The sequence below is a fragment of the Dasypus novemcinctus genome, chromosome 2 (assembly GCF_030445035.2).
Source record: "Dasypus novemcinctus isolate mDasNov1 chromosome 2, mDasNov1.1.hap2, whole genome shotgun sequence".
Classification (NCBI taxonomy): Eukaryota; Metazoa; Chordata; class Mammalia; order Cingulata; family Dasypodidae; genus Dasypus; species Dasypus novemcinctus.
In genome coordinates, this window is record NC_080674.1 from 145,988,281 (window position 1) to 146,011,648 (window position 23,368).

At 44.4% G+C, this 23,368-nt stretch overlaps 1 protein-coding gene across 1 annotated transcript in view; it reads left to right on the forward strand.

Annotated features, from left to right (window-relative positions):
- Window positions 1-23,368, forward strand: part of WNT8A (Wnt family member 8A) — an 83,679-nt gene that overhangs the window by 54,664 nt on the left and 5,647 nt on the right. The window contains exons 2-6 of the mRNA XM_058279198.2: window positions 11,415-11,621; window positions 20,111-20,144; window positions 20,368-20,506; window positions 21,684-21,809; window positions 22,502-22,644. Of these exons, the coding sequence (XP_058135181.1) occupies window positions 11,431-11,621; window positions 20,111-20,144; window positions 20,368-20,506; window positions 21,684-21,809; window positions 22,502-22,644 (633 nt within the window). The 5' untranslated portion in view covers window positions 11,415-11,430. The remainder of the gene's footprint in view (window positions 1-11,414; window positions 11,622-20,110; window positions 20,145-20,367; window positions 20,507-21,683; window positions 21,810-22,501; window positions 22,645-23,368) is intronic.

Genomic DNA, 23,368 nt, shown 5'->3' on the forward strand with positions numbered 1-23,368 from the left:
AATGGACAAACCCTTAGCTAAACTAACAAAGAAAAAAAAGAGAGAAGATGCAAATAAATATAATCAGGAATGAAAGGGGGACGTTAATGACTGACTCCACAGGAATAAAAAGGATCATAGGTGGATATTATGAGAAATTGTATGCCAACAAACCTGACAACCTAGATGAAGTGGACCAATTCCTAGAAATACACAAACAACCTACATTGACTCTACAAGAAATACAAGAATTTAACAAACCAATCACATTTAAAGACATTGATTCCGTCATCAAAAATCTTCCAACAAAGAAAAGTCCAGGACCAGATGGCTTCACAGGTGAATTCTACCAAGCATTTCGAAAAGATTTGGCACAAATCCTGTTCAAACACTTTCAAAAAACTGAAGAGGAGGGAAAGTTACTCACCATGTTTTATGAAGCCAACATCATCCCAATACCAAAGCCAGATAAAGATACTACAAGAAAATAAAATTACAGACCAATCTCTCTAATGAATATAGGCGTAAAAATTCACAACAAAATACTTGCAAATTGAATCCAACAGCTCAAAATACTTATACATCACAACCAAATGGGCTTTATTCCTGGAATGCATGACTGGTTCAACATAAGAAAATTAATCAACGTAGTACACCACATTAACAAATTGAAGGGAAAAAACTACATGGTTATCTCAATTGATGCAGAAAAGACATTCAACAGAATCCAGCATCCTTTTTTGATAAAAACACTTCAAAAGATAGGAATAGAAAGACAATCCCTCAATATGATAAAAGGCATATATGAAAGACCCACAGCCAATATTGTGCTCAGTGGGGAAAGGTTGGAAGTTTTCCCTTTAAAATCAGGAACAAGACAAGGATGCCCATCGTTACCACTGTTACTCAGCATTGTGCTGGAAGTTGTAATTAGAGCAATTAGACGAGACAAGTAAGTAAATAAAAGGAATCTAAATAGGAAAAGAGGAAGTAAAACTCTCACTATTCACACATGACATGATACTATATTTAGAAAATTCTGAAATGTCTACAACAAAACTATTTGAGGTTATAAACAAGTTCAGCAAAGTGGTAGGATACAAGATCAGCACACAAAAATCAGTAATGTTTCTGTACACTATTATTAAACAATCTGAGGAGGAACTCCAGGGGGAAAAATTCCATTTACAATAGCAACAAAAAGACTCAAATACTTAGGAATCAATTTAACCAAAGAAGTACAGAACTTATATGCAGAAAACTACAAAACACTGCTAAAACAAATCAAAGAATACCTAAATAAATGAAAAGACATTCTGTGTTCATGGATCGGAAGACTAAATATAGTGAAGATGTCAATCCTACCCAAACTGATTTATAGATTCAATGCAATACCAATCAAAATTGCAACAACCTATTTTACAGATGGGAAAGTGAACCTGCATAGCCAAAAGCATTCTAAAAAAGAAGAGCAATGTGGGAGGAATTTCAGTACCTGACCTTGAATCCTACTACAAAGCAACAGTGGTCAAAACAGCATGGTATTGGCATAAAGATAGACACATTGATCAGTGAAATAAAATTGAGATTCCAGAAGCAGCCAAACTGGTTTTTGACAAAACTATTAAGTCCATGTTAAAGGGGTAGGACAGTCCCTTCAAAAAATGGTGCTGGGAGAACTGAATAACCATAACCAAACGAATGAAAGAATATCTCATTCCCTATAAAAGAGCCAACTCAAGATGAATCAAAGACCTAAATATAAAAGCCAGGACAATAAAACTACTAGAAGAAAATGTAGAGAAACATCTTAAAGATCTGTGGTAAGTGGTGTTTTCTTGGACCTTACACCCAAAACACAAACAACAAGAGAAAAAATAGATAAATGGGACCTCCTGAAAATTAAACACTTTTGCACCTCAAAGGATTTTGTCAAAAGAGTGAAAAGGCAGCCAACTCAATGGGAAAAAGTATTTGGAAATCACATATATCCAATAAGGGTTTAATATCTATAATATAAAAAGAGATGCTACAACTCAACAATAAAAAATACAAACAACCTGATTAGAAAATGGACAAAAGACTTGAACAGACATTTGTCCAAAGAAAAAATACAAATGGTGGGAAAACAAATGAAAAGATATTCAACATCAATGGTGATTAGGGAAATGCGAATCAAAACTACAATGAGATGTTGCTTCACACCTATCAAAATGGCTATTATTAAAAAGACAGAAAACTATAAGTGTTGGAGAAGATGTGGAGATATAGGAACACTTATTCAGTGTTGGTGGGAACGTAGAATGGTACAGCCACTGTGGAGGTCTGTTTGGCAGTTCCTAAAAAAGTTGAATATAGATTTGCCACATGACCCGGCAATACCACTACTGGGCATACACCCAAAAGAACTGAGAGCAGTGACAGGAACAGACATCTGCACACCAATGTTAATAGTAATATTATTCACAATTGTCAAAAGATGGAAAGAGCTCAGGTGTCCGTCAACCAATGAATGGATAAACAAATGGTATATACATATGATGGAATGTTATGCAGCTAGAAGAAGAAATGAAGTCGTGTAGTATATGACAACATGGATGAACCTGGAGGACATATTGAGTGAAGCAAGCCAGACACAAATACTGTATGGTTGTGCTATTATGAACTAAATATATTGCATAAACTCATAGAGTTAATAATTAGAATATGGGTCACCAAAAATTAGAATAAGGTTAGAGAATGGAAAGCTGAGGGTTAACTTGTGCAGAATTAGTAAAAAGGTTGTGTGTTAATTTTGGAAATGAGTATAAATGTCTAAAGCATATTATGGTGTTTGTAACTAGCAGAGCTATTATAGGGGTATGACAGTGGTTAAAAGGGAAAGTCTAAGGTCCTATATATTACCAGAAGGAAAGATAAAAATGTTCAATGGGACTATATAACATAGTGCAATCTCCTGTAGCAATATGACTGTGTAGTATGGCAATTATAAGACTATTTTTACAAAATATAAATACAAATAAACTAGAGAGGGAGTAGATTTGGCCCAATGGATAGGGTGTCCGCCTACCTCATGGAAGGTCCGCGGTTCAAATTCCGGGCCTCCTTGACCCGTGTGGAGCTGGCCCATGCGCAGTACTAATGTGCGCAAGGAGTGCTGTACCACGCAGGGGTGTCCCCCGTGTAGAGGAGCCCCATGCGCAAGGAGTGCACCCCATAGGGAGAGCCGCCCAGTGCGAAAAAAGTGCAGCCTGCCCAGGAATGGCACCGCACACACGGAGAGCTGACACAATGAGATAATGCAACAAAAGAGACACAGATTCCAGGTGCCACTGACAAGAATACAAACAGACACAGAAGAACACACACAGCCAGCAGACAAAAAGAGCAGACAACTGGAGGTGGACGGGGAAGGGGAGAGAAATAAATAAAAAATAAATCTTTAAAAAAAAAACAAACTAGAGAGATGAAAACAGAATACTAGCTGTGTACAACAGGGTAAGCATAAAGAGACTGAAAGGTGATGAGTTTTTTGTGTTTTTTGTTTATTATTATTATTGGAATAATGAAAAATGCTGTTATAATGATTGAAGTGATGAATGAATCATTGTGTGATTATACCAAATACCATTGATTGTGTACTTTATGTATCAATAAAATTGATTTGTTATTTTTTTTAATTGCTCAACATTATTAACCTTTAGGGAAACATAAATTAAAATCACAGTTAGATACTACTACATGCCTATTAGAGTGGCTAACATTTAAAAAACTGACACTATCAAGTCCTAATAAGGATACAGAACAACCGGAAATCTCATACACTGCTAGCAGTCCAGCCACTTTGGAAAACAGTTTAGCAGTTTCCTATAAAAATAACTATATACTTACCATCTGATCCAGAAATTCGACTCCTAGGAATTTACCCAAATGAAGTGAAACCTATTGTTCACACTAAAACCTGTGCATTGATGCTTCTGGTTGCTTTCTTCATAATAGCTCAAAACTGGAAGTGACCCAAATATCCATCAACTAGTGAATGGAAAAACAAATGTGGTACATCCATACGATGGAATAGTACTTAGCAATAAAAAGGAACAAACTACTGATACATCCACTACAGATGGCTCTCAAAACCATTATGCAAAGTGAAAGGAGCAGACACGAAGGCTATAAACTATGATTCCATTTATATGACATCTGGAAAAAATGAAAATATAGTGACAGAAATCATATCACTGGTTATGGGGCTGGAATAAAGGAGGAGTTTGATTATAAAGAAGCACTAAAGAAATTTGGAGGGGGAAGCAGATTTAGCTCAAGTGATAGAGCATCTGCCTACCATATGGGAGGTCCAGGGTTCAAACCCAGGGCCTCCTGACCCGTGTGGTGAGCTGGCCCACACGTAGTGCTGATGCACACAAGGACTGCCGTGCCGTGCAGGGGTGTTCCTTGCAGAGGGAAGCCCCATGCATAAGGAGCGCGCCCCTCAAGGTGAGCCACCCTGCACAAAAAAAGTGCAGCCTGCCCAGGAGTGGCACCGCACATATGGAGAGCTGACACAGCAAGATGACATAACAAAAAGAGACACAGATTTCCAGTGCTGCTAACAAGAATGCAAGCAGACACAGAAGAACACACAGCAAATGGACAGAAGAGAGCAGACAGCGGCGAGGGTGGGGGGGGGTAGAAATAAATAAAAAATAAATCTTAAAAAAAAAAAGACATTTGGAGGGTGATGAAAATGTTCTGTATCTTTTTTTTTTTAAGATTTATTTATTTATTTCTCTCCCCTGCCCCGGGGGGTCTGTTCTCTGTGTCTATTTGCTGTGTCTTCTTCTTTGTCCACTTCTGTTGTTGTCAGTGACATGGGAATCTGTGTTTCTCCTTGTTACATCATCTTGCTGTGTCAGCTCTCTGTGTGTGCAGCACCATTCCTGGACAGGCTGCACTTTCTTTCGCGCTGGGCGGCTCTCCTTATGGGGCGCACTCCTTGCGCATGGGGCTCCCTTACACGGGGGACATCCCTGCATGGCGCGGCACTCCTTGCGCGCATCAGCACTGCGCATGGGCCAGCTCCACACGGGTCAAGAAGGCCCAGGGTTTGAACTGCAGCCCTCCCAAGTGGTAGACAGATGCCCTAACCACTGGACCAAGTCCGCTTCCCGTGTTCTGTGTCTTGATTGTAATGGTGATAACATGACTGCATATATTTGTCAAAACTCCCAACTGTGTACTTTAAAAGGATAATGTTTGCTGTATGCAAATTATCTCACTAAACCTGAGAGGGGAGAATTCAGGGATGGGAGCTGGTGTACAGTGGTGTACGTGCTTTAGACAGAAGCACAAGCTTTCATCCATTGGCTCAGAAGAGAAGCTCGACAGCATACATTTAGGTAAGTAGATATATGCGTTGGTCAAAGTACATGTGCATACTCTTCTATTTTCTCAGTGAAATACAAATCAAGTAGCTTTAGAGTGGGATTGGAGAAGGAGGTATTAGAGGCCTGAGGACAGAAAAATAGTCATCTAGAGAATGAGAGAGTAAATGAACTAAGGAAATAAAGTAGCATTTCTAGGCAGAGACCACTTTAGGTTAGTAATTACAAATGTACGGTGAAACCAAATAGCATGGTTTTATGTTTCTCTCCACCCGCTTTCAGGTGTATAGTTAATTATAGGAATAGAGTAAGCAGAGAATTGGATTTAATCAAGGTTGTGATTTGGGCAAACTCCTACAAAGAATTAAGTGGAGACAAGACAGTTGAAGGTGGATGCAAAGGAGTGAATATTTGACAATATGATTTAATCTGGGAAAGGAGGGAAGTAATGATGTGAGAGAGTTGAAGGATAGGGGGAAATGGTAGGACCAATGAATTGTAAGTCCCAATGGAGCAGAAGGATTGCTGGAGTTGGGATACTTAAAGGAAGTGGGCTGAAAAGTGATTAGGGAGCAGAAAATGAAATACATGAAATTGAGATCATGGAGAGGTACTTTTTTGGTAATGACAATGTCCTTTAAGGTATGACCTTGGGGAGAAAGAGGCTGAGAAAGGGTAGAGGAAAAGACCATTGGAAGAGAGGAGGTCAAGAAAATAAGAGGCCAGAGAATTGAAAGGATCAACTAAGAGAATATTGATATCACCTAGAAAATGCAGTGAATGTGTGGTGAGCAGTCTCTAAGAGGGCCTTTGATGATCCCCACCCCTAGGAATTTCACTCCTGTGTAATTCCCTCCCTTTAAGTGTGGGCTGGACTTATAGATTCACTTCTTTTTTTTTTTAAGATTTTTTTTATCTCCCCTTCCCCACCCCCACCCCATTGTCTGCCCTCTGTGTCCATTCGCTGTGTGTTCTTCTGTGTCCACTTGCATTCTTTGTCAGCAACACCGGGAATCTGTGTCTCTTTTTGTTGTGTCATCTTGCTGCGTCAGCTCTCTGTGTGTGCGGTGCCACTCCTGGGCAGGCTGCACTTTTTCATGCGGGGTCGCTCTCCTTGCAGGGCACACACCTTGTGTGTGGGGCTCCCCTATGCAGGAGACACCCCTGCATGGCACTGTACTCCTTGAACATGGCAGCACTGTGTGTGGGCCAGCTCCACACAGGTCAGGAGGCCCTGGGTTTGAACCCTGGACCCTCCATATGGTCGGCGAATGCTCTATCCATTGAGCCAAATCCACTTCCCTGGATTCATTTCTAACAAGCAGAATACAGGAAAAGTGATGGGATGTCACTTCTGAGATCACATCACAAAAGGGCTGTGGCTTCTGTTTTAGGAGCTGTCATTTGCTCACTCCCATTGGATGGTTCATCCTGGGGGAAACTAGCTGCCATGTTGAGAGACAGACCTAAGGGACCTTGCAGAGGCACCCAGCTAATCTGCACCCAGATTCCTGGCCCACAGAAACTGTGAGATAATAAGTGTTTGTTGTTTTAAGCAACTAAACTTCAGGGTAATTTGTTTCACAGAAATATATACAGGGAAGTAGACGTGGCTCAACTGATAGAGCGTCCATCTACCATATAGAGGGTCCAGGCTTCGATCCCCAGGGCCTCCTGACCCATGTGATGAGCTGGCCCACGTGAAGTGCTGCAGCGTGCAAGGAGTGCCGTGCCATGCAGGGGTGCCCTTGTGTAGGGTGCCCCACACATAAGGAGCGTGCCCCACAAGGAGAGTTGCCCAGTGTGAAAAAAAAGCACAGCACGCCCAGGAGTGGCATGCTGCATACACGGAGAACTGACACAGCAAGATGATGCAACAAAAAAGAGGCACAGTTTCCTGGTGCCACCTGATAATGCAAGCAGACACAGAAGAACACACAGCGATTGGACACAGAGAGAAGATAACTGGGGGGATGGGGAGAGAAATAAATAAAATCTTTTAAAAAAAAATGAAAGATATATACACAGTGACAATGAGCCAGGAACTAAAATTTTCAATAGATTGGGGTAGAGGTGGGTGGAGAATGTCTGCAGCAAAGGGGAGAAATGAGCAGTAAAGCTGAATAATACAAGATACAATGTTGAATGCTTTTATGAAGGAGAGACGAAGAATAGCCTAAAGTGTCAATGAGCAGCAAGGAGTGGCATGAAGGGTGTTAGAGGAAAACAGCTACTCCTTGAAAGAGTTGCAAGGGAGAAATGTCCTTTGTAGAGAGGGTTCAGTGAGAAGAAGAAAGAGAAGGGAACTTTAGGAGAAGAAGATATGGGGGGAGAGGGGGTGATGGCTGATAATTGATTGCAAAAATCAGAGAATTCAGTGAAAGGGTTTTAGAAGATAGGGATGGGAAGGAAATGGAGCCAGAAAAGAAGATAAATGGAGCATAATGAAGATCTGAGTCTGAGGATAAGACAACATTGGCTGTTTGTAGTAGATGACATGGCAAGGATAAATTATATAATGAAATTAGTCCTGGTGGTACCAAGGCAGATGCTTACAGTTGAGGATATGAGTGTTGTAACAGTTTGATATAGTTATGAATTCCAAACACAGATACTGGATTATGTTTGTAAACTGGTCTGTACCTGGGCATGATTAAATTATGATTAGGGCTTTGATTGGGCCAAGGGGGGGGGGGACTCACAGATAAAAGGCATGGCAAAGGAGAGAGTTGGAGGTTTTTGATGTTGGAGTTTTGATGTTGGAGTTTGATGCTGAAGCCTTAAGCTGGAGCCCCAGGAAGTAAGCATGCAGTGGAAAGAGAAGCAAGACCTTGGAAGAGAAGAACCCAGGAAGCCTGAACCCTGGCAGACATCGGCAGCCATCTTGCTCCAACATGTGAAAATAGACTTTGCTGAGGGAAGTAACTTATGCTTCATGGCCTGGTATCTGTAAGCTCCTACCCCAAATAAATACCCTTTATAAAAGTCAACAGATTTCTGGTGTTTTGCATCAGCACCCCTTTGGCTGACTAATAGAAGTGTTAGTGGGCATGAGAGGTATAGGATCCTGCCAGAATCATGGACCATTCTAGGGCTCCTGCTTGACTCCTGCTGATGGAAGCATGAATTCATGTGAAAGAATGATCTCCCAAGCACAGGGGCTCCCTCTTGACTTCTATGGAAGGAGGCTTTGAAGGCAGCATAGGAGCAGATTGATTCTGAGCATGCGTCTACTCTTTAACCTCTGCCCATGACAGCCTGCAAAGAAGCAGACTGATTCTAAACGTATGAATTCTCTATTGTTTAAACTATATTGGAAATTAACCTCTTGCTAACCAAAGAGCTTCTTGAGAATCTTATTAATCCCAAAAGATTTGAACTTTTGAGTGAACAATTTATCATTTACCTTTAAATAAATAAATAAAATAAATATTTATTATTTAAAAAAGAAATATGTATTGACCAGCTTCCATGGGAATAATACTGCATTTGACTTTGGAGTGACAGAAGGTACATGGCACAGTTATTGCCATGTAGGAACAAAAACTCTATGTGTGGTATAGAGTTGCCCACAGCTATGTAAAACATGTAAGTATGTGAGAAGTACCTGTAAGAGAAATACATGAACAAAGAGTTCAAGGCACACAGAGAATGAAATAATGGATTGAGACCAGGTTAGGATTCCAAGTGGTAATATTTGTGCTGTGTCTTCAACAATGAGTAAGATTTTTTTAAAAACCTTTTTATATTGAAATATGTTCAAACTAACAGAACAGTTACAAAAATAATACGGACTCCTTAAAGAGATCTTCAACACGTTACCTCCCCCACACCAGCAGATTTATGTTGGATTTTCTCTCTAGTAGTTGAATCAGAGCTAACCTGGGTTCAAGTAGACCAGACATAGCTGAGGGTGAAGCCGTTAAATCCAAGTCGGAACGATGAGAGCTCGTGGCCCCTTCTCCAGCGTGACTCCCAGGATGCTGGCAGGAATTTGGAAAGTTTCTCTCTGGCAAAACTAACCAGCCCAAGAGAAAAGACTTCAGGATACTGATGCTTGGGGTTCCCCCGTGGACTACTCAGGAGTCTACTTGATCACTATAAAGGGAAGTCCACCATTCAACTCACTATGCACCCACTCAGGTACATAGAGCTTCCAAACAGTTTTCAGTCCCTCATTCTTAAGTATGAGTAGATAGCATTACCAGACTTTTGAGAGAAGGCTCTAATATAATGGGGAAAAAAGAACTTGAAAGAAGAAACAATGCAGGAAACAAAAAGAAAACTTTAAAAAGAAGAAAGATTGTACCCTCAGAGGTAAGAAAAGATATACAATCATGAAACACAAGCAGATTATTATACAAAGAAATACTCACAGAACAAGGAAAAACTCTCAGGTATTAAAAGTTTCATGCATAAATTTTTTAAAAATCCAATATAAAGACTGGAAGATAAATTTGAGGAACAGGGAAGCAGACTTGGCCCAGTGGATAGGGCGTCCGCCTACCACATGGGAGGTCCGCGGTTCAAACCCCGGGCCTCCTTGACCCGTGTGGAGCTGGCCCATTTGCAGTGCTAATGCATGCACGGAGTGCCGTGCCATGCAGGGGTGTCCCCCACATAGGGGAGCCCCATGCACAAGGAGTGCGCCCTGTAAGGAGAGCCGCCCAGCACGAAAGAAAGTGCAGCCTGCCCAAGAATGGCACCGCACACACAGAGAACTGACACAACAAGATGATGCAACAAAAAAAAACACAGATTCCCAGTGCCGTTGATAAGGATAGAAGTGGTCACAGAAGAGCACACAGCAAATGGACACAGAGAGCAGATGGGGGGGGGGGAGAAATAAATAAAAAATAAATTAAAAAATTTTTTTGAGGAACACTCCTAGATAATAGAAAAACAGAATAAGGGAAGTGGATGTGGCTCAAGTGATTGAGCTCCCACCTACCACATGGAAGGTTCTGGGTTCGTTTCCGAGTGTCTCCCTGAGAGGACAAGCAAGACAGCAAGCTGGTGTGACAGGCTGATGTGGCAAGCTGACACAACAGGGAGACACAAAGAGGAAACACAATGAGAGAGACAACAAAGCAGGGAGCTGAGGTGGCTCAGGTGATTAAGCACCTCTCTCCCACATGGGAGGTCCCAGGTTCAGTTCCTGGGACCTCCTAAAGAGAAGAGCAGACACAGAGTGCACACAGTGAATGGACACAGGAATAGACAGTGAGTGAGGGGGGAGGGAGAAAAAATAAATTTAAAAAAATTTTAATTGACAAAAAGGAAAAAAAAATACGAAAAAGATGGAAAATGGGAGAAAAGGTAAACAAACTCAGAGGATCAGTCCACGAGATCCAGTAATCCCCCCTCCATTAAAAAAAAAAGTAGAGAGAACATAGAAAATGAAGAAGAAGATATTTAAAAGAAATAATGCAAAAAGTTTACCAAAATGGCAGCAATAACAAAAACATGGGGAGTGTAGGTGGCTTAAAGGATTGGGTGCCTCCCTCTCACATGGGAGACCCTGGGTTCGGTTCCCGGTGCCTTCTAAAAGAGAAAAAAAAAACCAGACACAGAGAGCACACAGCGAGGGGACACGGAGAGAAGATGGTGAGTGCAAAACAATGGGGGAGGGGGCGCACAGAAATAAATAAAATAAAATAAATCTTTTTTAAAAAATGCATGTTTACAGATTGAAGAGTCTATGAATACTCAACACAAGAAATGAAAATGTCTGCACATCATTGTATAGTTCACATCATTGTGAAATTTCAGTATGCTGGGGTTAAAGAAATTACTCTAAAAGTTAAAGCTCCCAGATGGGTGTTGCAGCGAGTGTGGAGGAACAAGTCACATACTAAAGGTCAGCAAAATATCAAAAGACTTCTCAATATTAGAACTAGAAGACATTGGAGCAATGACTTCAACATTCTATGGGAAATTATTCCCAACCTGGAATTCTGTATCCTATTAAAATATCAAATCAAGTGAGAGTAGAATAAAGCTTTCAGTTATGCAGTGTCTCAAAGAGTTTATTTCCTGTGCACCCTTTTTCAGGAAGCTCCTGAAATATATGCTCCATCAAAATGAGGAATTGAACAGGACACAAGATGTAAGAAATGAGATGTGCATCAAAGTAGAAAAACGAGGGGACTCACTGTCCCGATGGCGAAGGAAGATACCAAGATGGCACGAGTGCAGCGTATATAGCGGCAATCAGATGGGAGCAAGTCAGAGAGTTGAATGCCTCCAGAGAGGTTTCAGGTAAACAGTAGAGTTTGGAGTTGAAGTGGTGATAAATACACTGAAAACTAAGTATAAAACAAAAATACATGTAGGAAAAGAAAAGTAACCATGGCTTACCACAATGATATTTGCATGATTGTATTATGAACACTGAATATTGATTGACATAAGTAAAATTATCATTTAACTATACTGGAAGATGGGAGGATGAGAAGGATGCATTTGTGTTTGGTGGGTGGGGAGAGAAAAGAGAACTTAATCCTCCTCCTTTATGGTAGGAAGTCAAAAAACAATACCTAAAACTGAAATTAAATAGCAATTAAAATGTTATTTAGAAATATGGAGATAATACCAGTAGGAGCCGATAAAAGAAATGAAAGTTGTTGCCTCTTGAGGGTAAGATGGAAGCATAGTTGAGGAAAGGCTTTTGTTTTTCTTAACAAAACGTATAGAACTGGGAAGCCAATGCGACTCAATCAGTTGGGCACCCACCTACCACATGGGAAGTCCTGAGTTCAGGTCCCAGTGCCTCCTAAAGAAGATGAGCAAAATGCCCACACCCACTGCAAGGAGCAGATGCCTAAATGAGCAGATGCCACAAGCCAGCTCATGCCACAGCATGTGGGGAGCAGATGTGGCTCAGGCCATTGGGCACTCGCCTCCCCTGTGGGAAGTCCTGGGTTTGGTTGCCAGTGCTTCCTGGAAAAGGCGAGCAAACTGAGCAGACAGATGAGAGAATCATCTGGGGAAGGAGGGGATAAATTTTAAAAAGAATAAAGTAAGTAAATCTTTTTTTTTAAAAACTTACAGAATTATTAACTCTGATAAGTATGTTTATTTTATTTTATTTTTTATTTATTATTTATTTTTTAGGTACGAGGGCAGGGGATTGAACTCAGGACTCATATGTGGGAAGCTGGTGCTCAACCACTGAGCCACATGGGCTCCTCTAAGTTGGTTTTTTCATTTGTTTGCTTGTTGTTTGTTTGTTTGTTTTGTTATTAGGAGGCACTGGAGACCGGACCCAGTACCTCCTATGTGGGAAGCAGGCACCCAACAGCCTGAGCCACATCTGCTTTCCCTGTTTAATTTTGATTAAATTTAAAATTAAGAAAAATGAGGTATACTGATATTTATTATCATTGAAAGGAGTCCTTGATGTAAAAGTGTAAAAGCCAAGTTGAGGAATAATAGCACAATCCTATTTTTTAAGTTATGTAAATGTATATGCAAAAAAAAGGATCCATAGCAAACTGTACAAAGTGGTTACTTACAGAGAATGGGAATGTAGGATTCAATTCTCTCATTCTTTTACATTACATATTTCCATTTTACTTTATTTTTTTGTTAACAAGAATGAATCATATACTTGTGTGTGTGTGTGTGTGTGTGTGTGTGTGTGAGTAGGAGAAAATTTTAGTAACAATCTTGCAAGAATGGGCACACAACCTGGGTAAAATGGCTGGGGCACCAAACAACAAGCAACAACGATATTTATAACCTAAACCTAACATGCAGGTCCCTCCCCTGTTCCCCATTGATTTGGTACTTCAGGGGTTACAGCCTATCTGAGCCGTCTAAGTAACTTTCGCGGTCCCACCCTGATCCCGCTCCGGTGTTCCCTACACAGCTGGCCGGCTGGGTGGGCTCAGCGCTGTTTTCACCCCTGGCCCCACCCCCAGCACTCACCGTGGGCCCTCCCTTGTTTCCACGCCACCTTTCAAATTCTTGGCGCGCCAATGCCTCTGGAACCCCTACCTCCCTCCTCGAACAGCAGAGGCAGCTCCAGCTTCCCCTTTATGAAAATTAAACTTAACTCTTTCTCACAAATTCCCCCTCTTTCTTTTACACTCTCTTAGTTTTCACAGTTTAGTTTCTCAGATCTGCTGAGAACCTCCTCACATTCTTCATCATAGAGATCTTCCTCTTTCAGGGCATACAAGTTGTTTTGCTTGTACTGTATGGACATCTGTTTGGTTAGGGCCATTTCGATGAGTTTTTGAGTTAAGTCTTGGGCACGTGGGATGATGCAACACCCACTGTTGTGAGTACCCCAGCCACGATGGTAAGGGAAGTCAGGACAGGCAGTGCCCCTCCTTTCCATTTTCCAAACCAGCTCTCTAACCACCCGTGAGTGGGTTGTCAACACCAGAATTTTCTGCTAACTCTTCAGAGAAGGCTGTTAAGCCTTGCAAGGCTTTGGTGATAGTCCCGTCTGGGGCTGTATTATTGGGGATGAAGGTACAGCAACTACGTCAGATCATAACACGGACGCCTCCTTTTTCTGCTAGCATCATGTCTAGGGCTATCCTATTTTCCTATGCCATTCGGCTAGTAGCTTCCAACTGTTCTACTATTCCTGTGACAGCATCCCTAGTGTAACTGATAAATCTTTGTTGATTATAATATATATAGTTAATCCAGTCCACATTTTTGTTAATGGTGACCCACCAGAACGAGAATGACTTGAATCCTGCAGCTACCTGATTTCTAGCTTTAAATTTGTCAGGGACTCCCCAGGGAACTCCTATACTACCTAGATAAATTCACTCATCAAAGGAACCAGGTAAACTTCTTTGCCCTGTTCTCTTTCCCTGGTTTCTGTTTTCACCTCTTTTTCAAATGCCAGGATAAATGGGATGGCCAATTGAACCAGAGCACAGGTTCCTCCCCACCTCTCAGGTAACACCAGTCAGAGGATGCCTTTTCCGCAGTACCACCAAAGGTCTGCTCAGGGTAGCGCCAAACTGGAGAAACTGCCAGCACTATCCTCACTCACATTTCACACTCGTGTACACAGGGCCATGGGTCCAAGGTCCTCGGGCCCTTTTCCTCATCTAGAGAGACAGGCAGAGTGACTTTCTGGACCAAGGGGGCAAGCTGGTATGGCTTTGGTGTTTCCCTTTTTGACAGGAGGGTAGAGAGAGGACAACGTACTACAATTTTCACCGGGAGTAGCATTCTGGAAGAGGAGTACCATGCACTTAAACTCCCTTGCATGCTCTTCCATACCTAACGGAAAGGGCATGGTATGAGCTGTGGGTCGGCCTGTTACACAAGCCTAACAGTTGCTTTTGTTCAGACTCGACTGTATATTTGACCAATTCTACCCAGGCATTTGTGTCCTGATATCCTGTCTGTTTCTATGGTTTGCTTTAAATGCTCTGCCTTAAGTATCCTGACTGCTTTGGGATCATTCTGCATCGGGGAACTGGCCTTTGGTGGTTTTCCCTTGGTATCTCTGAAGGGTTAGCTGGAGAGGGTCTTGTTGACATCAAATCCATGGGGGAAGGACTCAAATACAGAACCTCCCCAGAGGATCTTTACCCGTAACATCCACCCCCATCCCATAGACTGTCAGGGGAAGAATAATGGTTGTTGTTGCTGAATCTGTCTGCCTTTCTAATGGTTATTTCTACGGGGTTACACTGGAGGTTTTTGCAGTCTGGTGGGGGATTACCTTTTAGTGAGTACAGCCCCCTCCGTTCCCAGGGTCCGCCCCTTGTACTCAGTAGTCCACCACACATCGTCCCAGGAGGGACGGGGGGAGGCGAGTGGTACTGTAACCATTTCCCACCAGCTCTGGGCTTAGATATGTATTTTCCCCACTCAGTCATCGCTGGTGCTCCAAATTCCCACAGTCTATTCTTTGGCAGGCATCAAGCTGCAGTCTGGGACTCCAGTCCTTCGGTTATATTTACTATCAATTTAAAGCGGCTTGTAATGACCTGAATCTGAAACATCGTAGTATATTGTTCTCATTTTCAGAAACTTTAAATCCTTCATCTGCTAGTCTCTTAAGGCACTCGACAAAGTGGATAGAGATAATAGCCTTCGCTCTAAGTGGAGGGATATCTTCCCACAAAGTTTACTGATACAGAAGCTGAGCAGTCCCTCCCCCTTTCTGATATGCCCTCCCAACTATTGCCTTCTCAGAGTGATCCTTAAGGGATCCGAAGTTGGAGTTATTTCCCAGGACTTGGACGGTGTTGTTGGGTACTTATCGTCTGGTTCAAGTACTGGTCCTTTTACCCTAGACTGGTGGGTCCAGCCTTTTTCTCCTGTCCGGACTGCAGTTTCAGTTGTCAGCAAAACTTGATATAGTCCTTCCCAGGTAGGCTGAAGTTTGGACTCCTTCTATGATTTGATTAGGACCCAACTGCCAGGTTGGTGTTGATGGACACCATCGAGAGGCGGGGTCTGGGCCAGCAAACCTCGATGCACGGTTCCCACTCTGATTCCCTGCTCCCCCGTTCCCTACGCTCGGAGGCTGGGCGGGCTCAAGGCCGCTTTCACCCCTGAATCACATACTTTTTTAAAAAGCACATTTGTGAATGTCGTGCACGTTGAAATATTTGTTGCTTGTTTGATAAGTTCCCAATTATGCTTTATTGCCACAATATGGCAAATTCCTCAAGGACAGAGATCACCTTATAAATTTTAATATATACCTACCACACAGCGCCATCCACCAGGTTGGCTCCCCATTAGGCAGGGGCTCAGTGAAGGCTGGGAACAGAGCCTGCTGTACCACTTACTGCCACCAGGTGGCAGGGCTCTGTCAGAGGTTGTCCGCCAGGCATTTCCTCATTTTACTTCAACCTTTTCCGAGCCCTTTATCTAACGGTACTGTTAATTGTTTAAGCTTCTGACTCTCAAACTAGATGGAGAGATCCTCCAGGATAAAAACATCTCCTAGTTCATCTTGGGCCAAGTTCTTAGTCCTGGCTTGAACTCAGCAGGTAAAGATTTTTGAATGAGTAAATGAATGGATGCATGCATATTTCTCTGAATATTAATAAAATCCTACAACCAGCCCCATACTTTCTCCTCCAGCAACCAGTTAGGAAGCATCAATCAAGTACTTCTATGTTCCATCCATTGTCCAGAGATGGGAGTTTTTAGTCAGTGAGGGAATAAAAATTTTAATAAAGGGATTTTAGCCAACTGAAATCCCTCTTTGGAAGCGACTCTCTAACCCCTCCTAGACTAATAGTGAAAATATAGCCTCTGCCACTTGCAAACCTCAGTCTGAGGGAAGAAATCAACTGTTACCATTTGTGTTTGGGATTGACAAGACCTAGACGTAGGAGCTTCCAAGTTGGTGAAGAAAACACACCTTCAAACGTGAAGCAGCTCTCTTAGGACCTGTAGACCAGCAGCGCCCTCCTGCGCCCTTGCCTACCCAGCCCTCTCAGGCCCCTGTGTTCAAGAGACCACCAGCTGCTCCCATTCTCCGCAAACATAAGGGCCTCCTGTTCTCCTTCCCACATCTGGATCTGAAAAGGAAAACTGAAGTAGTCCCCCTTCCCTCCTCGAGTGTATTACTGAGGAACTTTGCAAGTCCTTGACTCTATATTGGGGGACCAGAAGGAGGGGCAGAGGCTCCAGCAGCTGTGGCGTTTGGACTAGGAATCAAGTATCCCCAGGGAGATGAGGGGTTGAAAATCCCTGTGCTCTGCTCAGTATCAAAGCTCAGAGGAATATGCACCAGGAGCTCCTTCGCCCTCTTCCGGCCCCCCTCCCTTATCTAATTAGCAAAGAAGTGTAAAAAGTCAGAATCCCATCTCTCCTCTGGCATTCCCAGCCACCCCCACCCCATTCTCTTCATCTCACCACCCCTCCACCCCCACGTTCTCCACCGTCTAAGCAACCCCTGTAGTCTCAGAGCCCTAGAAGGAGCCTGAAAAAGAAATGTGGGGGGACCAGGAATTTGGGAAGTTTAGTGAGAGTGCATATCTGGAAAGACAAATTGGCCTGGGATGCAAGCCATCATGGGTTAACCGACATCCCAGTTTGCCCAAGCAAACTGGTTTTAGCCCTGAAAATCCCATATCACAGGAAACCCCTCAGTCCCAGGCAAACCAGGGCTCTCCTGGCCCCGACTCACTGTGTGGCCCTGAGTAAGCCTCTCCTTCTGGGCCTCAGTCGCCACCTCGTAAATTGGGATGCTCTAGCTCAAACACGCTGTGGCTCCCTGGATCAGTCTTTAGGTTTCCTGAGGCTGGACTTGTTGCTCATTGATTCCAGCCTCAGGGCTTCCCTGGAACTCCGGAAACCTCATCATCCAGGAACTCTGAGAGACAGAAGGGGCCTTCAGGGGTACCCTGCCCTGCCTCCACTGCTGGCTCTGTGAACACCGTTCCAGAGGTGCGGTCATGGATTCATTGTACTCACTTACACTTTCCTACATTGCAGTTAGACCTCTCATCGCCTACTTACTAGACTAACAAGCTTCTTGAGGGTAGATGGAAAGGCCTGTGTCTCAGTAAGGGTTAAAGTCTTGCGCATAACTGGAACTATTTGCTGTTAACTTCCAGAGACATTTTTGCACTTTCTCTGTCGGTGATCTAGAGCTCATATCAGCTCATAAGAGCTGACGGTTAAATTTTCAGGAGTTTTGCAAGCTGGTTGTTAAACACAGCCATTATTAAAATTTAAATTACGTAAACTTACATGAAGTAAATTACATTGACAATGAAGATAATATATATTCAAAATCCATCACTTCTAATTATTTTACTACATTTTACTATTATCTGTACTTTCAAGGTTATTTAGTGAGTGTGGAGTCACCCCTGAAGCCCGCTCGAGGGGTGGGGTGAGGAGGGCTCCCTGGGGCTAACGCTGTCCTGACTCCACAGTGGGTGGCACGGTCGTAAGAACCACAGTGAGTGACTGTCTTAAGAACTGAAAATTAGAACATTAGAATCCTTGATTGAGACAAGCAAAAGGCGTTAGAGAAAGGCCACAGAGGCTAAATCAGTGGGCTTTCCCAAGTGACTCAAGTGACAGAAGCCGGGGGCACATGCTACGTAACGCTGGAAATGGTTGCATCTTTCTGCCCTGACCCAGAGCAGGCAGAGGGGAGAGGCTGCTGGGGGCTGGGGGCAGAGCTTCGGTCCATTCAGGGTATTTTGCATTTACAACATTCATGCCCATCCTCTTAGAAAAATGACACATAAGAAAGACAGAAAACGGGAATCCAAATTTCTTACTATTAGATTCAACAAACCTAAAATTACTTCATCAAATTACTATAAAAATTTCTATAAACACTTTTAATCTCCTTACTTATCTTGTTACAGAAGGATAACCAGTTGGTAGCTGGGCATCAATCCTGGCCCATACTTTGGGTGCTCTGCCCTAATGAGAACTGTGGATTCCTTGACCTCTGGAACCCTTTTGGTGGGGGCATGTCCGAGCTCCCCTTCCCAACCAAACCAGACCTGAGGTTCTGGGAAGTGATCTGGATACTGCCAGGGTCACAGGATAATGAGTCAGGACTGTGACTTCCCATTTGTACTTTCCTCTGAATTTCTCTGGACTTCCTTCCCCAGCCCAAGCAAAGAGCTTCACCAGCCAAGGAAGACCAGTGCCCCTTAGCATAGTCTCCAAACTCACCTAATTGAGCTTCCCGGAGTCACTACCAGAGGGCTACACGTTCTTTCACTCATTCATGCGGTTATTCATCTTAAGCACTAACAATACAAAGTGATTCTAAAAGGCACATTCCTGCCTAAGGGAGCTGACATCCTAGCATCAAAATGGTGTCAGAAAAAAAGGCATCAGTCTTTTCAAATATAACCCCGGGTGGTCCAAAGGTTGATTTTCAGATATACAAGCAGTTAACAAACTGAAGATGGAACCCCCGGACAGAAAAGGCTAGACCTACAAGGAATGAAGGACATTTACCAGAACTTACTTGGGTAGAATGAGGTAGAAGGGGCTGTGGCCTCTCAGAGTTAGCCTCTGAGGTGTTTCTGATCCATAGTTCCCTGGGTCCATGGATTTACAGTCCCCAAGAGAGGAGGTAGGGCTGGTGCAATCGCTTGCCTGGATGGAAAGAGTGGTAGGGACCCCTTCTGTGACTCATAACTCCTTGGGGAGGAGAGCAGGGCAAGGAGTGGGGTCTCATTGACAGCTCGGGATAGTGACCTGTCTGCAGGTGTAGGGACCTCGCCTGCTCTGGACTGCCCGGATTTGGAGAAATTGGCGCTCGAGAAGGAGGAGACCGAAGCCCGCCTTACAGAGGAAATAAACCCTGAGGGTAGGATGAAAGGCTCCAGCCCCTCTCAGTCTCTGGGGCCAGGACGGCGGCTGGGCTGGCTGGCCAGGGTGGGTGGGGCTTTCCTCGCAGGCTTTGGGCTGAGTCCCTCCTCCCCAGTCCCCCATTGGGTCAGCGCCTCCCGTGGCTCTGCCAGTGAGCGACAAATGGGAAGAGCTGTTGATTTTTCTCCCTTGGTCATTCAGAATTTGCTCACATAAATCCTGAGAAAGACCCTGCCAGTGTCCTCACTCCTTCTCTGGACTTGGCTCTGGGCTGGCTCTGGGGATGATCAGGGCCATGGGGGACTTGTTTATGATCTGGGTGGCCATGGGCATTTGCTATGCCACCTTCAATGCCTCTGCCTGGTAAGTCCTTGCCCCCCAACCCTCACCCCCACCAAGGAAGGCCCCATTGTCTCAACTCCATCCACCTGTCTCGTTTCTTCTCTTTTTGCTAGGTCAGTGAACAATTTCCTGATGACAGGTCCCAAGGTAGGATGGTGTCCGGCTCCTGTGTTTACCCATGTGGGTTTCCCAGGGGACTCTTTAGGGAAAGGAAACGAGGGAGGAGAGACAGCGCCAGCCTCCTCACCCAGAAGAACCCACCCTGCTTCCTTAATGGAGAGCTAACCCACTTGAGCCCTGCCTGCTCCCCCCACCCCAGGTGGCCTGAGCTGGGGGCCCCGGGTGCTCACAGTCCTCTTCTCTCTGCCAGGCCTACCTGACCTACACCACCAGTGTAGCCCTGGGCGCCCAGAGTGGCATCGAGGAGTGTAAGTTCCAGTTTGCTTGGGAACGCTGGAACTGCCCTGAAAATGCTCTCCAGCTCTCCACCCACAACAGGCTGAGGAGCGGTAAGTGTCTGTCGAAGGGGAGATGTGCGCACAGAGGTGGGCTTGTCACCTATGTGCAGGATATGTATGGACACAGTAAATGTGCAGTATATGTGTGCGCCTCGTGAAGGAAAAGTCACCAGTGAGCCGTTGACCTGTCACTTCCGTGCTGTGTGACCTTGAGTAACTTACTTCCCCTCTCTCAACTCCAGTTTTGTCATTTGGGTCAAGAAGACCAGCTCTGTTTAGCTCTTCAAGGGTATTGTAAGGATTGGATAAGGTGGATACAATGGTTGTCGCTACACAAATGTAAGAAATGACTGTATTTTATGAATGCATGCCTATATTTATACACACTTACCTTGCACTGATGTGCATGAAATGAAAATGGGGAAAGAACTCTATGTTTGCAGCACCTGAGAGAGTTTCACATCTGCCCAGCTGTTGTTAAAAAAAAAAAAAAAAAACCACAGAAACTGAGCGGTGACACTGAGCTGTGCCTGTGCTGGGGGCCGTGTGCTTGCGTGTGCATGTGCCTGTGTGCGCATGTGTGCATACTGCAGCTGTTTGTGACTGAGTGCGGTTGTTTGCATAAAAATTATTTATGTAGAAACAATAGAGAGTTGTCATAGAAGAGTTGGAGGCAGGGAGTAGAGGGATGGAGAAAGAAATATCTTCCTGTGGGATGTACAGATAGGCTATAGAGTAGGAGTATGTAGCAATGAATCGTGACAATTGTCTGTGAAGAGTCTAGTGAGGTAAGAGCTCGGCAGTGGTAGCCCTGATCAGTATTGTTATCACATGGCTCCAGCTTCCTGGTCAGAATGAAGCAAAGGTCTTCTCTCTTTCCTGAGCCAGCCTCATGGCCCCATGTCCTCACTGCCCCAGGACAAGCAGCAGTGGCTAGAGGACTGCAGGAGGCCAGAGTCCTGGTCCCTCCCCACAGCTGCTGAGGAGAGTGCTTGGTTTCATCACTCTCTCTCTCTGGGTTTCACTTTTCCCTCTTAGCATCAGATAGTCATTCCGCCTGGATGAAGTAAGGACACTGGAATGACAGAAATGAGTTCCCTGAGCAGAAGAGCATCCTCTTACACCTACAGGGGGTGGGAGGTAAGGGAGAGAAAAAGCACTGTTTTTCCAAAGCCTCTGCTTTGGGTCATCAGGGTCCAAGTTTCCAATCCCCTCTTCCTCTCTAAAGCTACCAGAGAGACTTCCTTCCTTCACGCTATCAGCTCTGCTGGAGTCATGTACACCATCACCAAGAATTGTAGCATGGGAGACTTTGAAAACTGTGGTTGTGATGAATCCCAAAATGGAAAAACAGGTATGTCGGGATCTCTGGTGGGGCCGGGAGGATGTGAGGGTCTGCAGAACCCAGTGTAGGCTAGAGGCTTCCAGAGAAGGCTGAGGAGCACAGTCCCCTCAAGCCTCGCGACTCCACAAGCTCCTTTTGTGGGAGCTTGAGGACCTGGACTCTGCTGAGAGTTGAGCTCAGGTCCGTGAGCCCAGGGATTAGCAAGTTAGCACCGAGCTCCAAAACTAACAAGGACTCTAGGAATGAGGAGGCCAAAAAGAGTATAAAACTAACCCTATGTTTCAGGCTTGGAATGGTTTATTTGCAATCCATGGCTACTCAACTACATGCAGGCCACCTAAGAGACTTGCTCAGATTTGTTGCTAATGGCTCTAACAAAACTATTGTAGAATAAACAGTTCAGAATCCCAGAACGTTTGAGCTGCTCTGAACTCTTGAGAGCATCTAATGCAGCCCCAGTGTCCCTACCTTTGCTGTGGATTATAGAGACTAAAGACAACTGCCTGAAGGGGGGGCAGTTGGCCATGGGAATGGGCTCCGCTCCCCATCACCTCCATTTCCCTGTCTCACCTGCAGCCATGGCTTTCCAAGCTCCTAGGGCTCGTGGGGATGGTTTGGCTCAGTCAGCCAACACGACTGTGACTTTTCCCTGGGACTGAGCAGGTCACATATACAGAGCTTATTCCTTCCTCCTTGTGTAGGAGGCCACGGCTGGATCTGGGGAGGCTGCAGCGACAATGTGGAATTTGGGGAAAGGATCTCCAAACTCTTTGTGGACAGCCTGGAGAAGGGAAAAGATGCCAGAGCCCTGATGAATCTTCACAACAACAGGGCAGGCAGGCTGGTGGGTATCAGAGCTGGTCAGTGAGCCATTAGGTTCAGCACGGAAAACAGTGTTACAGCTATGGAGGCCGTCGCAACTTATCAGGAGCTGTCCCATTCGACATGCTCCACCCTCACCCCCCAGCAGGACCCAGCTTACTCCCATTCTCTGGATGATGAAGCCAGTTAAGCCTGAGCCAAGTAGCTGGTCCAAGGCAACACAACCGCTAAGCATCAGAGCGAGGCCATGAACTCAGACCTTCTCTCTCCCGGTCTAGTACTCTTATCACTAAACCCTATGTTCTGGCCACCTCTGTCGCCTGGGTTTGTGAGAACACAGAACACTGCGGAATCGAGGCCTTCGTTCCTTCCATCACTTAGTAATTACTTCCACTGCCTGCTCTAAGAAATTGGCTAGAGATATTGTATAGCGCTGTGTCCTAAGAGCTGACTGGACTGTCAGAGATTAGAACTGATCCGGGCTGCTCTGGAGGGTCTAGTCTTCCACGAGGGTTACAAAACATCTGCAGGCTTCTGCTGGGGTAGCCGTCTTCAGGGCATTCAGAGCTGAAATCGGGAAGCAAGTTACATTCAGAGCAAAAAGCATAGACATTTCCCTGTGACCTAGATGTCCCGGTTGCCCAGGGCAAGGGGAAGAGGTTTTCAAGGCAGTTACAACCACTGGTTGTCTTGGGATGGGGGTTCTGATCTCAGAAGCTTCTTCCCTCTGGGAGAGGGCCCAGAGG